This window comes from Ammospiza caudacuta, chromosome Z (genome assembly GCF_027887145.1).
Source record: "Ammospiza caudacuta isolate bAmmCau1 chromosome Z, bAmmCau1.pri, whole genome shotgun sequence".
NCBI lineage: Eukaryota > Metazoa > Chordata > Aves > Passeriformes > Passerellidae > Ammospiza > Ammospiza caudacuta.
This window is the reverse complement of record NC_080632.1, coordinates 23,597,936-23,613,096: the sequence shown is the minus strand read 5'-3', so window position 1 is coordinate 23,613,096 and position 15,161 is coordinate 23,597,936. Positions and strand designations below refer to the sequence as shown.

The 15,161-nt window shown below is 37.8% G+C and overlaps 1 protein-coding gene across 1 annotated transcript in view; it reads left to right on the top strand.

The window, feature by feature from the left end:
* Positions 1-15,161, top strand: part of GAK (cyclin G associated kinase) — a 68,373-nt gene that overhangs the window by 15,581 nt on the left and 37,631 nt on the right. Inside the window, exons 8-11 of the mRNA XM_058823451.1 lie at positions 4,175-4,310; positions 4,921-5,033; positions 5,573-5,684; positions 7,872-7,995. Of these exons, the coding sequence (XP_058679434.1) occupies positions 4,175-4,310; positions 4,921-5,033; positions 5,573-5,684; positions 7,872-7,995 (485 nt within the window). The remainder of the gene's footprint in view (positions 1-4,174; positions 4,311-4,920; positions 5,034-5,572; positions 5,685-7,871; positions 7,996-15,161) is intronic.

Genomic DNA, 15,161 nt, shown 5'->3' with positions numbered 1-15,161 from the left:
GTCAATAAAAGTATTGAACAGAACTGGCCCCAGCACAGACCCCTGAGGGACACCCCTGGTGACTGGCCCCAGCTGGATGCAGCACCATTCCCCAGCACTCTCTGGGCCCGGCCATCCAGCCAGTTCCTAACCCAGCAAGGAGTGCTCCTGTCCAAGCCCTGGGCTGCCAGCTGTCCCAGGAGTGTGCTCTGGGACACAGTGTCAAAGGCCTTGCTGAAGTTCAAACAGACAACATCCACAGCTTTCCCTGCATCCACCAGGCAGGTCACCTGGTCATAAAAGGAGACCAGGCTGGTCAAACATGACCCCTACATGTGGCTGGGTCTGATATCCTGGCCATCCTGTAGATGCTGCACGATGACACTCAGTATAAACTGTTCCATTACCTTGCCAGGTACTGAGGTCAGGCTAACTGGCCTATAATTACCAGGATCCTCCTTCCCACCCTTTTTTGTGATTGGGCGTCACACTGGCCAGCTTCCAGCCATCTGGAACCTCCCCAGTGAGCCAGGACTGATGGTAAATGATGGAGACTGGCTTTGCAAACCCATCTGCCAGCTCCTTCCTCACCCTGGGATGGCCCATCTGGGCCCATAGATTTATGAACATCAGTGGCTCAGCAGTTCTCTCATGGACAACAGGGGGACCATTCTGCTCCCTGACACCATCTGCCAACCCAGGGGGACAGTTGTCCTGAGGACAAGCCATATTCCCTGTAAAGATGGAAGCAAGGAGGGTGTTAAGCACTTCCACCTTCTCCTCATCTGCAGTTACTGAGTTCCCTCCCACATCCAGTAGATAACAAAGATTGATCTTACCCTTCCTTTTGCCATTAATATATTTATAAAAACATTTTTTATTATCCTTTGTAGTGGTTGCCAAACTAATTTCGAACTGAACTTTTCCCTCCCTAACTTTTTTTCTACATGCTCTAGCAACACCCTAAAATACTTGCTGAGACACCTGACCCTCCTTCCAAAGATGATACATCCTCTTTTCATTCATAAGTTCCTTCCAAACCTTGTTGTCCATTCAGGTTTGTCTTACTAATGTCCAGTCAAAAACAAAACTAGAAATGTGTTTAATAAAAGCCTCACTCAAAAGGGTAATTGCAGTTTATTTTTTGTTTAAAATAACTCTGTATATGTTAGTGTTAACATGGTGGTCTCCTGTTTTGGCAAGACCTGTTTCATTTACCATACCTGAGTTGGAACGTACTGTTCTGTATTTTTTCCTTTATGCTTTGGATTCAATAAAAATATAAAAGTATTTGGCAGTAGAATATGGTCCTGTCTGTGGAAGCATAAATGATTTGTATTTTTTTCAAAGAAAGCAAGTAGAGTGATTAACACTCTTGAGTCTGTGTGTTTATCACTGCGTGAGCTTAAAAACAAAGGAAGTAATGCTGTCTTAAAACAGCAGCACTGATGAAAAGTTATTATCAACAACACTGACTCCACAATGGGAATGTGATGAGGTGTCATTATAAGTCCAGACTTTCTTAGACTTGGCTGACTGGTTTCTGTACATTTCCCACCCAAGTCTAAAGATCAGAAAATAAACACTAAATCCAAATGTTTTAGCTACTTGTTTTCAAAATTAATGTGAATTCCTAAACTCAAATTCAACTAAGTGACAGGCTGTTTCTTGTCAAGTGATTTTTCTCCATGCTAGAAGGCCCTTCATATCCTCTCACTCTCAAAGATTTCTGAAAAAGCAAAGGAGTGGACTTTGGAAATGTTTGTTAAGGAGCAAAATTTCAAAGCTGGGTTCTCCTAACCAATATCTAATTAAAAATTTTTAATGGTCCATGCGAGGCATCCTGCAGCTTTTAATTCAATGTGAGCTGAACAATCTCTTCAGGTTTCATTTAGTTTAATTTGACTTAATTTTACTTTGGTCTAATATCTGTGTCATCCTGCAGCTGTACTGTAGAACTTTAGTGTGCTGCTTGTTGCCTGAAGCTAGTCAGGGGAAAAATAACAATATTTTCATTTGTTCCAAACAATCCCACCCCTTCCTTGTCCCCTCAATCCCCAAACACTATCTGAAATTTTTAAAAACCCCACTCTCACCTTAAGGAAGATTGAAATTAGTTGCTGGTAAAGGACCAGTAGCAGGTCAAAAAATTACTCCTAGCTATTTTTGATTGCTTTCTTGTTCTGCTTTTTTACCTTCTGGCATATGAGTGTTCAGATGGATCTGGGTAACTTCTGTAGAAGGACTATGCAGCTTTGGGACAACGTTCCAAGGGGATGGGCTCTTATGTCAAGTGTAGCAGTGCTGAGGCTGTGTGGATGATGTTGGCTTTGAGGACTTGTAATGCTGTAACTGAGATTACCTTCTATCCAAATTGAATGACAGTGTTTAAAACAGCCAAAATTTATCACAGTTACAATCCTAAGTTACAGGTAGAACAGAGGAAATGAAAAACATTCTCCAGCAATTGAAGCAAAAATCAAATCTGAGTGGCCTGTTTCCTGTGTGTTCAGCTGGTTGCCTTGGAGCTTTTCTCTCCTGTGTGGCTGTGGGTGCTCTCTCCTGATGTGCAGAGTGTCTTTGACTGTACAGGGAGTACTTTCATTCCTATACCTGAATGATGATCTACTTTGTGAGCAAGTGTTTTGTGGAAGAGTAGATGGTATGTTCTGTACTGCCCTGCTTGATTAGTTAGTGTGGACTGTATGATGCTACACATTACAGAGTTTTTTTCCACAGCCTGACAGAAATGTGCAAGAATATACAGAATTAACATATGTAATTTATTTCTGGTCCTGGTCCTCAAAGTATTTTGGATTAACTAAATCCCTACACCTCAGAGACTTCAATAACTTTCAGACCTTAGAAGCTCTTGGGATAAATTGAGAACCAAAGGCAGTTGGAGATGGTGCACACAGAGGGCTAGAGGTACTGGGCAGTTTTCTTAGGGAACATCTTCAATGGATTGCTTCATTTGTGAGGGCTATAAAGGCTCAAATGCTTAAGTAACTATTCATACTGAGGTTCAGAAGAAACTTAGAGGAGGAATTTTTCAACTCATTGTGCCAACAGTTACGTGGAGGCATTGGGTGCTTTATAATCAAACTTTTATAGGTCAAATGGAACATGTTTCTGTTATGATATTACAATTCTGCCAGCATATTTAATATCTTAAATATCTAATTGATTTGATTCTAATTGATCTGAAAACACATGTATCAATTTACACTTACTTCAGTAACAGTTTCAGTTACGCTAGCCAATTCTTAACACCTGGATTTTTCAGAGATTAAAATTCAGAGCTGACTTCTGTCTTTGTTAGTTGTTGTCTTCTCAGGTTACAAAAAAATCTCAAGTTGGACACAGGAAGGAACTTGGAAGTCCCCAGGATGTAGTAGTCCAGGTTTTGTGATTTTTGAGGCTTAAATAAACTTGTCATAAAATGATCTTAAATTTTATTTGTTCCAAGAGTTGAATAGCCATCTGACTGTAGGGAATAAAGGGACTGTCATTTTGGCTTATTTTCCTCAGACCTTTATCAGAAGATGCGTTTTAGAGAGAGTGTTGTGTGTCTCCCTAGAGTTATTTAAGCAATTTGCTTAACACTTACATAATCATCTAGCTTTTTTACATCTGGCTGTATTGCATAACAACATGTCTAAGTTAGAATAAATTCTGTCTTGACAAATAAAATGTGTCTCCTTGCAGCACAGGATGGAGATAGGAAATAAAACTGGTGAAACTTTTTTTGAAAGAATAATCCTGCTCTTGAACATGTTCAGTATGGCAAGACTACTCATTTTTGTATGCTTTGAAATTCATAAAATGAATTTCTTGTAATGATTTCTAAATGATTTTTTAAAAATTGACAAGAATAGTTTTCCCAAATGACAAGTGATAGGACAAGAGGAAATGGCCTCAAGTTGCAAAGGGGATGTTGAGGTCGGATGTTAGAAAAGATTTCTTTACTGTAAGGGTTATTGTGCACTGGAAGAGGCTGTCCAGTGCAGTGGTTGAGTGGTTGAGTTGCCATCCATGGAGGCATTTAAAAGATGTGTAGATAAGGTACTGAGAGACATGGTTCAGTGGTGGATTTGGCAGTGCTGAGTTAACCTCTGCAATTGAGGATTGTAAAGATATTCTCCAGCCTAAAGGTCCCCATGATCCTATGCAGTATTTCTATTTACCTCTGTAGGCTCTGGGCTGTATCCTGTACTTGCTATGCTTTAGGCAACATCCATTTGAAGATGGAGCTAAACTTCGCATAGTCAATGGGAAATATGTCATCCCACAAAATGACACCCGCTACTCTGTGTTTCATGATCTCATTCGTAAGTTTACAGTGTTACTTTATTCATTGTCTTTGTGGATACATGTTGTTATTAACAGTTGTTTTACTGATAGTTAAATGTTATTGATATGTGAAGATGAAAAAGGTAAACTGCATCAACTTCTTATTTTACTAATAATCCTAATTGATTATAGAAAAATTATGAAATTTTATATGAAAGTTATTTTTTAGTTTCCTTTAAGTGTCTTGCCTGATATCTGAATTAGTCTATTGAAACAACTGGTGTTTTGATTTGGTTTCTTTGAACTTGATTAGAAAATTGTTTGCTTCAGGTTTCAGATAGGTTACTGGAAATATTAATTATTGTTCCAGAAATGTATCTGACTGCAATAGTATTAGACACTAAGTTACCTCTGATGTTCTTTATTAACTGATCCCAAAGTGTATTCTTTGAAATATTATTGATTCTATGTAGTGTTGTTTTTTTTCTCATGAATACTATTATGAGAAATACATTTGGATATTGATTTGGTAGTTTCTCCACTCTGTTCAGGTGTTTGCTTATTGCACTGGAATGTATTGAAAATTATTATTAGCTGAGAGAAAAGCTTTTCATGGTCTGATACATTGTCTGGATCTCCTTTTTTTAGGCTCTACTCTGAAAGTGAATCCAGAGGAGAGATTGTCAATCACTGAACTTGTGAACCAACTGCAGGAGATTGCAGCAGCTAGGAATGTCAATCCTAAATCCCCCATCACAGAGGTAAAATGTCTAAGGAGTATAATTGATTAGGCCTCCTTTTTGTCCTCTGCAGTGTATGTGCATTTAGTAAAAGATTTCAAGCAGGTCCCCTGTTTGTTCATATTTTGAAAATTTTGCACTGATTTATTTTGAAGTTCACTTGAATTGGTCAGTATCACTTGTAGGATCTTTGAAAATATGCCCTTTAAAGCACAGAGACCTTAAAAGAAATTTAGTATTTCTTACTGCTTTTTGAAAATCTTTTCATCCTCTTGGTTTAATCTTTAGTACGCTAGCATTCTGTTTGACATGCTGTGTTCTATCATAATTAACTTGCACAGAAAAGTTTTGTATATGAGGACTCCTCTTACACTAACTTGAAACCACTTAGGCCTTTCCTGTTTAATGCTTAATTTGCATTAATTAGTGTATCTTAACTTTCTTTGGCTTTGTCCTGAGGTTTAGTTTGCTTGTTCTCGCCAAGGAGCAGTAATTTGCCAAGCATAGCAAGATGGCTAAATTAGCAAGAAAATTCTCATCTGGAGTGTTATTCTCCTCAGCTCCTGGAGCAGAATGGAGGCTATGGAAACAATGCTCAGCCTCGGACATCCGTGACATCTGTTTCGCAGAGCTCCAAGCCTGCAGGGCAGCTCAACAATATGTACAATGCAGGTATGTTCAAAAAGAGATGTCATTTTAGTATAAAGACAATTGCATATCTTCCATGGGGGAAAAAAAGTAATTTGGGGATTTTAGATATTTTGCTCTAGTTCTAGCTATTTGGTATTTATATCATTGCTTCTAGCCTTGTATTTTTTTTTCAAGGTTTGTTTTATGTTGATATGCAAGTATGAATTTCTCAAGTTCATTGCTGTGCAATATAAAAATTATGTTTCCTATGGAAAACAATTTAAAGTGCACTATTGACCCGTAGAGGCAGGAATGTTGACATAAGCGAACTAAAACTTGATGAAAGTGTGGTTAGGAGAAGCAGTAATGATCTAACAAATAAGAGCTGTAGAGGAAGAGTCTTCAGGTTATGACAAACAGGCGAAAATAGCTTATTTTATACCCTGAAATTTTTTTATTAAATGAGGTAAAGATATTTGAAAGTGCATTCTCTAAAGAGCCGCGTTTAATAGGAGTTTGAATTTAAACTGTTAAAAATCCTTTGGTTCTGTATTTTAATTGAAATGTTGTTACCTTGTGGCAGAAGGTACTGAAATCAGGACATAGCCTGAGTTTGTGTTTTACACTGAATTTCTGAGGTAAAAAAAGCGACAGTTGCCTCTGCTTTTCAAGAGGAACTATTTAACATCAGACGTGTTATAACATAAAAAGATAGCAGCTATTTGCGGTGTGTTCTTATCACTTTATGTTAAAATGGGCTTAATGTGTGGCTGAATACAGAGAGCTTAATAAGGAAATGCAGAAGAAATTGTAGGGATATTCTGGCTATGGACCATAGTAGTTCAGTAATGCTTGGAACTTGCTGACCTCGTATGTCTTTATTTTAGGCTGCAAAAAGCCTGTATGAGGAAGAAATACTTCCATAAGTACCTGGGTCTACCTGTCTTGTTTTCTCTCCTGCCCAAAAAGACCTTGAAGCCCCCATGATATTTTGAAGTGCATCTGACAGTGACAGTAGTCTAAAGCTATTTAGTTTTTCACTTCCAGAAGAACCATGTATGACAGCCTCAAAGGAAAAAGGCAGCATTTAGTCTAATGGGTATCCAGTCAGTACTTTCAGGAACAGCTGTAGCTGGTGCTGCCGTGAATCCAGCTAATTATGGAAATACTATCCAGGCCAGACTTCAGGAGAGGGTTGCACTGTAGGATGTCAGTGGTGAAGAGGAAGAGATGGGGTTCCATCTGAGAAAAACAGTTGTTGGATTAGCATAACTAAATGGAATCAAAAAAAGGTCTCCAAAATGATACAATTCAAAGCTGTCATACTTAGTCTGTAGAAATAGGTAATCTAGAGTATGTTCAGTTGAAAATACTTAATACAGTAAAGAAAATAAGCTTAATAGTCTTATTTAGATCTGGTTTTGTACTATTTTTTCTGCACCCGTATTAACTATTATATCTGAATATGGAGCACTTCAATTAGTGTAGAAGATATCAAGGAACTATATTGTATTCAGTTTTCCTTCTAGCTTCATATTTCTTACTTGATATTAATTATGATGAACTGTCAATGAGACAAGGGATATTAATTTTCCAGGGGAAATGTTAAAATTGGGTAGCCTTTGTTGCACTAGTTACATGTATATCAATTTCTGGGATAGAATCCAACATCCTAATGCAATTAAAATCAGAAGTCTGTCTGGTCATCTGTTTTGTGCAAGAATGCCTACTGTTTGTTGTATACAATCATATTAATAGGTATATTGTGCTGTGATGTTGTGCTATCTGGGATGTTGTGCTTAAAACTTAAGCTTAACTCTGCCAGCTGCTTCTGCAGCCCTGTATTAAAATGTGTCTACTGGAGAAGATTAAGTAGATCTGCTTATGATAAGCTGCACTTTAGAAACTGGTACTAAAGAAAGGCAATGTTTGCATTGACGCTATGGAACATATGCCTTACTTCCAGAATTTTCTACCATGTTTTCTCATAACTACAGACAGCAAATTAAGCAATGTGTTAGGTATATCACTGGTACTTCCTGACTGCTGGAAGTACTGTTTTTTTGCATAGGTCATAGTTAAGGAGAACTTCAGAACTGCGAGCCTTACAGCAAGGTGTAGCCTGTATGTGCATTCACTTCCTTCCAGCTTTATAGGCAACATAGTTTAAGTCATATCCTGAAATGGGCTCCATAATAAAGTACAATTATTTTTATTCAACTACTCTAGGCCTGACCGTTGCGGAATGTGACCAGACTTATGGAGGGTTCTTTGATATTCTGAGGGGTGGAACAGAGCGATTTTTCACTAATATTAAGGATACATCTTCTAAAGTTATCCAGTCTGTGGCCAAGTGAGTAAAAAAAAATACAAAAAATAAAAAATTGTGCTGATAAGAGTTCTAAATGAAGGCACGGAGTTTACTCCAGAAATGGTATATTCAGCATATTTGTCCAAGTTTGAGCTGTTATAACTGATAGCTACCCCCTGAGATTTTATGTATGATATTAATACAAAAGTTACTTCAACAGTCATGTACTAGAATTGAGAATGTTGCAGTAAAGAGCCTGTCTGTAAGTACTACTTGCCCTACTGTAAATACTGAAAACTTTTGAAACATTAGCAGGTGGGGGCTGAAGCAGCATGGAGAATTGAATTATTAGATAGGGCCTTCATGAATAAAAGAGGAATTAAAAAGATGGAATGGTGAAATGTACAAATTAAGAGAATAGATGTGAGAAGGGGAAAATACCTGCAGGGAAATAAGCTCATCAGTTTGGTTTCCAGGTGGAATTCTATGTCTTCAAGACAGTGTGAGAGGCACTCTTTGTCTCCTGTGCCCTGTATTGCATGTATGAATACTCTCATGTTTAGAGGTATATGTTTTCAGATTCGTATTGTGTGATTTTTTTTTTTTCTGATCAGGTTATCAGTCCCATTTCAAGTAATTCTATTACCTCCTTATGACCAATATTAACCAGTCTGTACAATTTATACATTTTAGCTCATAATAAAATTCTATGCAGTGTTAAAGAGTTTTCTTAGTTCTAAGAAATTAAGAGCTAAATTTTCTTAGTTTTAAGAAACTAAGAATTCTAAGTAAGAGCAGGTAAGTCACTACTGAATACTTTGAATTAGACCCTCCAAAAGAATACTGAACGCTAAGTCTCACTGTAGGCTTTGTATTCCTTTAGATATTGTGTTACAGCTTGTGAAATATGTTTCTTCATATATTATTCATTATTCATATGATTACATATGTAGGTTTTTTTCAGAATTCAAGTGTTACTTGTGCATAATACTGCACTAAAGTATTTATAATGGTCAGGTAAGTTAGATTTGTAGATACTGCACCTCTGTATCCACTTCAAGTGTGTTTTTAGCTGTTGGCTCTTATGCTTAGTCTGTTAAAACTTCTAAATATGGCTTAGGAAGGCCAGGTCCTCTATTTTGTAAAAGTTGCAAAAGCTGCACTGCTTTGGTTTGTCCTTAAGCATTCTATAGAAGTAACTGGGACAGTGGCATTAAACTTTTCTCCCTGGAAAAACCACATGGACAGACACAGGGCAGGGAGGTGTACAAGGAGAACAAGCTGTTGCATGATGAAAAGCAGTTTTGACAAAGTTACAAGCCTTACTTTCCCATGGCTGTCTGTTAGATCTTACTGTATTTTTATTGTACACTACATCCATCTGAAGTACTACTACACTTCACTTTCTTATTCTCTTGCCTCCACATGACTTTCTGGGTGCACCTTCATCACTTAGTTATGTTTGAAGCAGTTTTCTCTTCCTGCTCTTGCAAGTGGTTTCTTCCTTAAAGGCTGTAAGTTTAGTCACTTTTTTGAATTTCATCCTGTGCAGTTTTTCCCTTTTCTAGCAATGGATTAGGACTGTCTAAAATTGTCTTTTTAATGTGGAGTGGCTTATGCTGTGCCTACACCTTATTTTTATTTCTCTTACCTTACAGATGTGTGTAGCTTTTTGCTTTGTGTGATTTCCTTTGCTTCCATAGTAAGTGTAGTGGGCAAGGAATAAAACAGTAACTGTACATCCAGCCACATCTGCAGAGCTCATCTAGCAACTTCTGAAGTACTGGACAGTGAGTACTTGCTGTCTGAAAACATTCTGTTCAGTTTTCATACTCTTCTCTACAACTGTTTGTTTAGATTATGGTGACTGCCCAAAATAAGTCTTGCATCTGTCTTATTGTTGAGACTTAGTATGCCTCTTCTCAGTTGCTAGTTAGTGTTCTGTGGCTGAACACAACAGCTTACTGCATGGCTTGTGGAACTTACTAAATATTAGTGAAAGGAGAACTCACTACTTTTACCTCATTTGTTGAAATTACAGTAAGTCACATATGGACGTTTACTAGAACTGAATATCTTGAAAATGTAATTGTTTGATCTCATACTAGTTTGTAGCTTTTAATGGGAGGGTACATAGCCTTTTGTCATATCCAAATAAGATCAATTAGCCAGAGACCTTTTCAAGCTACTGAGGAATACACATTTGCGTGGACTATGGTGGGTTGACAGAGGGCTGTCAGACAGCGTAAGCTATGTCCCAAGATTGATCATGAGGAGGTCAGTCCCTCTCAGATGTTTTGGACTCGGTTGAATTAGGGTTTTGTTTAGGTGACTATTGACCATCACCTTTGACACAATATGTGAAACGGTCAAATTTTTGTTTAAGTTCTGTACTATCATAAGCAAATCTTGGTTTTGTGGAGCACCCTCTGTCTCCATACAACTCGGTTCTTTTCCTGTGTTATCTGAGTGGATTTAGTCATTGGGCTGAGGAATGGGAAGAAAAGAGGAAATGCTCCAAGCATGTAGTTCTGCTAGTGAGAATCAGTTACTTTAATACTTATTTTTCCAGTGACTGAAAGACAAACTCTCTCCACTTGTAATTTACCAATATTATTTAACAGCCTTGAGTTGTGTAGTTTTCCTTCTTTGTATTGCCTTTTATTTTGAATCCTTGCTGTATTTAACAGTGAAATGGTAAAATATGAACTAACATGACCAATACTTACTGTTCTGTAGAGCCTAAGGTAGACTTAAGTCCTTTAGTATTTTAACATTGCTAGCATTTGACATTCACTGTTCTACTGAGAGTCCCACCACTGGGCTTGTGCATTTTTAAACTGTGTGTTAATCAAGCTGAATTGTTAATTCTTTGTTTGCATCTGCTATAGGGCATGTCTGTTTCTGTCATATTCATTCTCTGCCTTCACAAACTTGTGTTGCGGATATAGCTGATACAATCGGCGATGTGAGAATACTTCTTCTGCTGTTGCATCTTTGACTGCCTTTCCAAAACTCTTCAACCAACATAAGAAGCAGACATTCTGGAAAAATTAAAATGTCTCTTCTTTGTCATGCATTTTCCTCATCCCACTTACTCACTTTTGGATTCTATCATTCATTAGGTAGGCTCTCTCCTTCCTACTTATCATTGCTTTTTTGAATTACAGGGTTACTTCCTTTGTCTGCAGACAGACTTCTATCTTGCTGAATCCAAACTACAGTGTAAGATTTAAGTATTTTGTTGGTGTGAGAAAAAAACTTATTTTTTTCTTTTCTGTAGCTGTCTTTAGCTTGATTCTGATTTTGGTCTCTTATTAGTCCTAATAAATGATAAAATCTGAGAACTGAAACACATTACAGGGTGCTTGGAACAGGAGAGTAAATAAGGACTATCTTCACTGTCCCATAGTCCACCTCAGTTGCAAGTGTCACAACCTCTGTTGCAGGTTCAGGTCAGGCAGATGCAGCAGCTTATAGATACAGGCGAGAGGACAAAGAGCAATGGAGGTTCAGCCCTCTTGTTACAAACTGCCTTAAAAGCAAGCACCAGGGTGGAGATGGAGAAGATATGCATTTCTTTGTGAAGTGGCAGCATCTGCACAGACAGGAGCCTCGATCCAGCTGATGTGCCCATATGTGCCTGAAAGCTCAGCCTGCAGCTGTGCAGCCACAGCATTTCTCTGTTAAGTTCAGAGAACTTTTTTTCCTCACTTGTGGAGCTTCTGTGCTCTTTTTTTGGGTACCAGTTTTTATGCTTATTGAGGTCTGCATCCATACAGGTTACAAAAATATAGCTAAATGTTTTAAGGATCAAATCTTCACTGGTATTGAAAACAGCAGGCAAAACTTGTGATCAGTATTCATTTCCTTTGTCAGAACAATCTCTTTTGCTGGAAAGATTATAATGTAGCAATCTAGGAACAATTAGCTGCCTTTTATGCTTGCTTTCTTGGCTTTTAAGGTGATTTTGTTTCTTGTTTAATATTTTATTTCATGGATATTTGCATTGCACTAGGTAGTTGCATGATTAATTCAGTATCATCTTCAGTTGTTAGTAAAGAGATGGTACTATTGTAGAATTTTGTTCTGTATGTTATCTTGTTTATTTTGTAAATTTAGTTGCTAATTTATTTCCATTGTTTTTAATTTGTTGGAATATGGTCTTTTGTTTATTACTTATGGTCTTTAGGTGCATCTAGTCTCTGGCAAGAATGATAATGCCAACCATTTACACAGTGAGAAGTTTTTAACATGTGGTTAGAACTTGTTATTTTTGCTTTGATATTTATTCTGCAAAATCAGAATTCATGTCTTACTTGCTTCATTTCATAGAATCAAACAGTAGTTTTGAGTGAAAGCAGCATCTGATTCTAACCCCTGAGCAGTGGGGAAGCACACCTTCAACTAGACCAGACTAGTATCCATCTGCTCTCTTTCAGTTTAATGCCATTCCTTCATATCCTGCTGTCATTACATGCCCTTGCAAAAAGTCCCTCTCCAGCTTTCTTGGAGGCCTCTATCATTTATTGGTAAGGACATAACCCCCTGCCTCCCTACAGAGACTAGACTAGTCTAGTCCTGTCCCACAGTGAAGTACACCCAGTTTTGAAGAAGTCTGTATCATCAAATAAGTACTAAATGTTGGAGTCATATCATACTTTTTTTTTTTTGAGTTTAATTAGACCCTTAAAAACACAGAGAGTTTTCCCATATTGAACCACAGGCTGAAAACACTTCATGTATGTCTATGTTTGCATGCTTTTCTTCTGTTATAACCTGCCAGCAAAACTGCTATCTAAATGAAATTTTTGCTGTTAAGGATATGAAAGGAAAGACCTTATTTGTGATTTTTAGTCAGAGAATTTTATCTTGAAATGCATAGGAATGTTTAAACAATGTGAAGAATACATGCTTTTTTCACCTTCTTACTGTTTAAAGAAATCTCAGTTACCATTATGACATACAACACTCTGCTGAAAACGGAGTACCTTGTGTTCAGGTCTTACTACGGAAATAGCTGTGAAATCTTCAGAATAAAGTTCAGTGAATTCAAGGATATAGTGATTTTTTTGAGACTTGTGTTAATTTTACAGTTAAGAAGCTTCATTTTAATTAAAATTATGCAGAAATTCTGAAGCTTTTTCAGTGTAATAGTCACATACTTGGAATACTCCTGCTAAATATAGAGCTTAAGTTGACTATACTGTGCTCTGTTGTTGACATACTAAATTGCACTCTTACATCTATGTGTGTATGATGAGATCTATGCTCCTAATGTTGCTTTTTAATTTAGACAAATGTGAAAACCAAAGCTCAGTTGAGTGGTGTTGTTAGTAAGAAGTCATTATCTGAAAGTCTTCCCAAGGGAATGGGTGTCAGTACTGTTGGTTTTTTGCTCTGAATAATTTTGTGCCCATGTTACAAGTTGCTGCTTAACCTTGGTGTTACAGTGTTGAAGGGATAATTGTTCTGTGTTCTACAGCTGCAGTATTAGTTGGCCCTTTACCTTGATGCCAAAAAAAATTGATATTAGAATGATTACATGTTTTCTTACTTGAAACTGTTGGATGTAATCCAGAAATAGCATTTGACTCTTCTCATCTCTGTAAAGGGCTACAGCCATCACAAATTTTAGTAAGCAGTCGTTATTAGCTCTGAATGTAAATTTCTGCCTTAATTGGTTTGGCTGCAGCAGGATTACCACCTGAGCTTACATGATGAAATATGTCCTTCCAAAGGTGCAAAAAATTTTGAAATTGTGCCCATTTGTCTACGTCCTTATGCAAGGTTTCTCAAGGCTGAGGGTTTTGTTGATTTTTTTTTTTAGTGCTATGTCTAGTGAGACTCAAACTCCCTTGTGGTTTTAGTTTGAGACAGTGAGTTGTTATCATTGCTAGGACACTGATTATGCCATTCTGCATAAATACTGTTAAATGGCATTGCATACAGAAGATTTTTCTTCTCCAATCTCAAAATCTTCCTTACAATCCTTGAATATTAAATATATATTTATATATACAATATGTATTTTTAATCAGTACCTCTAACCTCCACCATTGCTAACAAGCAGTAAAGAATCAAAACTTCGTGTTCTTTCTTGATATTTCAAAATTTGGGTGTAGTATCCTAGGTTTGCTCTTCTAAGCAGTGTCTTGAAATTTTGTTGTGATACAGAAGTTTTGTTAGTGCCTCTGAATTAATTAAATATGCATCACAGTGTTTTAATGACATTTTAATATTCTGGAGTTAATAGGCTACTGAGATATTTAAGGTAATGTAAATCAAATTCATCCATTAGTCTAAATCAAATTCTGTTGATGAGTTTTGTTCTTTTTTTTTCCAGTCCAGGAGTGCAGACTTGTGTAGTTATACTCGAGGTTGTTGGCCTACACTGACTCTCTTCAGTTTTTTTCTCTTGCTATTTCATTCTGCTACATAGCAGATACCATGGAAACAAATGTAATAGTGGTCTTAAATTAGTTAATTGTTGATATAGTGTGGATGATTAAGTAAAGGTGCAGGGAATTGACCTAAGTATACTGGGAGGTTTTTTTTGAAAAGCCTGCACTTTTAAATGGTGCACAGTTGTATGAGAGAGAGATGAGTAATGACTAATGCCTTGCTCACTTATGGGAGCTCTGGAAGTGAATTTTTGTAAGAATTATTTAAACAAGGAAAGAGATTCTGTACTCTTTGTGTTGAGTGCAGGTAGCTCGGGATGCAGCTGCAGTGGGAGCTGCAGGTTGAGCTCTGGCTGGGAGTCTGAGGCAAGAGGTCAGGAATTGCCAATGTTTGGAAAGGCAAAGGACACAGGGGCCTGTGACCCAGACGGGTGACCGGACACTGAGGCACTGCAGGAGCCAAGGACTCAGCAGGAAGAGCCCAGACTTTGGCACCCATAAACTGTGAGAGTGTAAACGCTCAGTATTTCCTTTCTTGGGAGTTCCTCCTGGGAGGCAGCAGCTCCAGCTCTTACTCTGTTGCTGCAGGAGCATTAAATGACTTTAGGCAGCCATAGATCTGGGACTCTGCTATGGGAAGCCTGGGGTCCGACTGGTAAGGAGACCTGGTCTGCCTGTGTGAGTGCGGGGTGTGCAGGGAGTCCAGCGGGACACCCATTGGCTCTCCAGCTGCAAAGGGGCTTCAGTCCTGGCAGTGACAGGTCTGGTGGTGGCTGAAGTGTGACTGCCAGAGTCCTTCCTGAA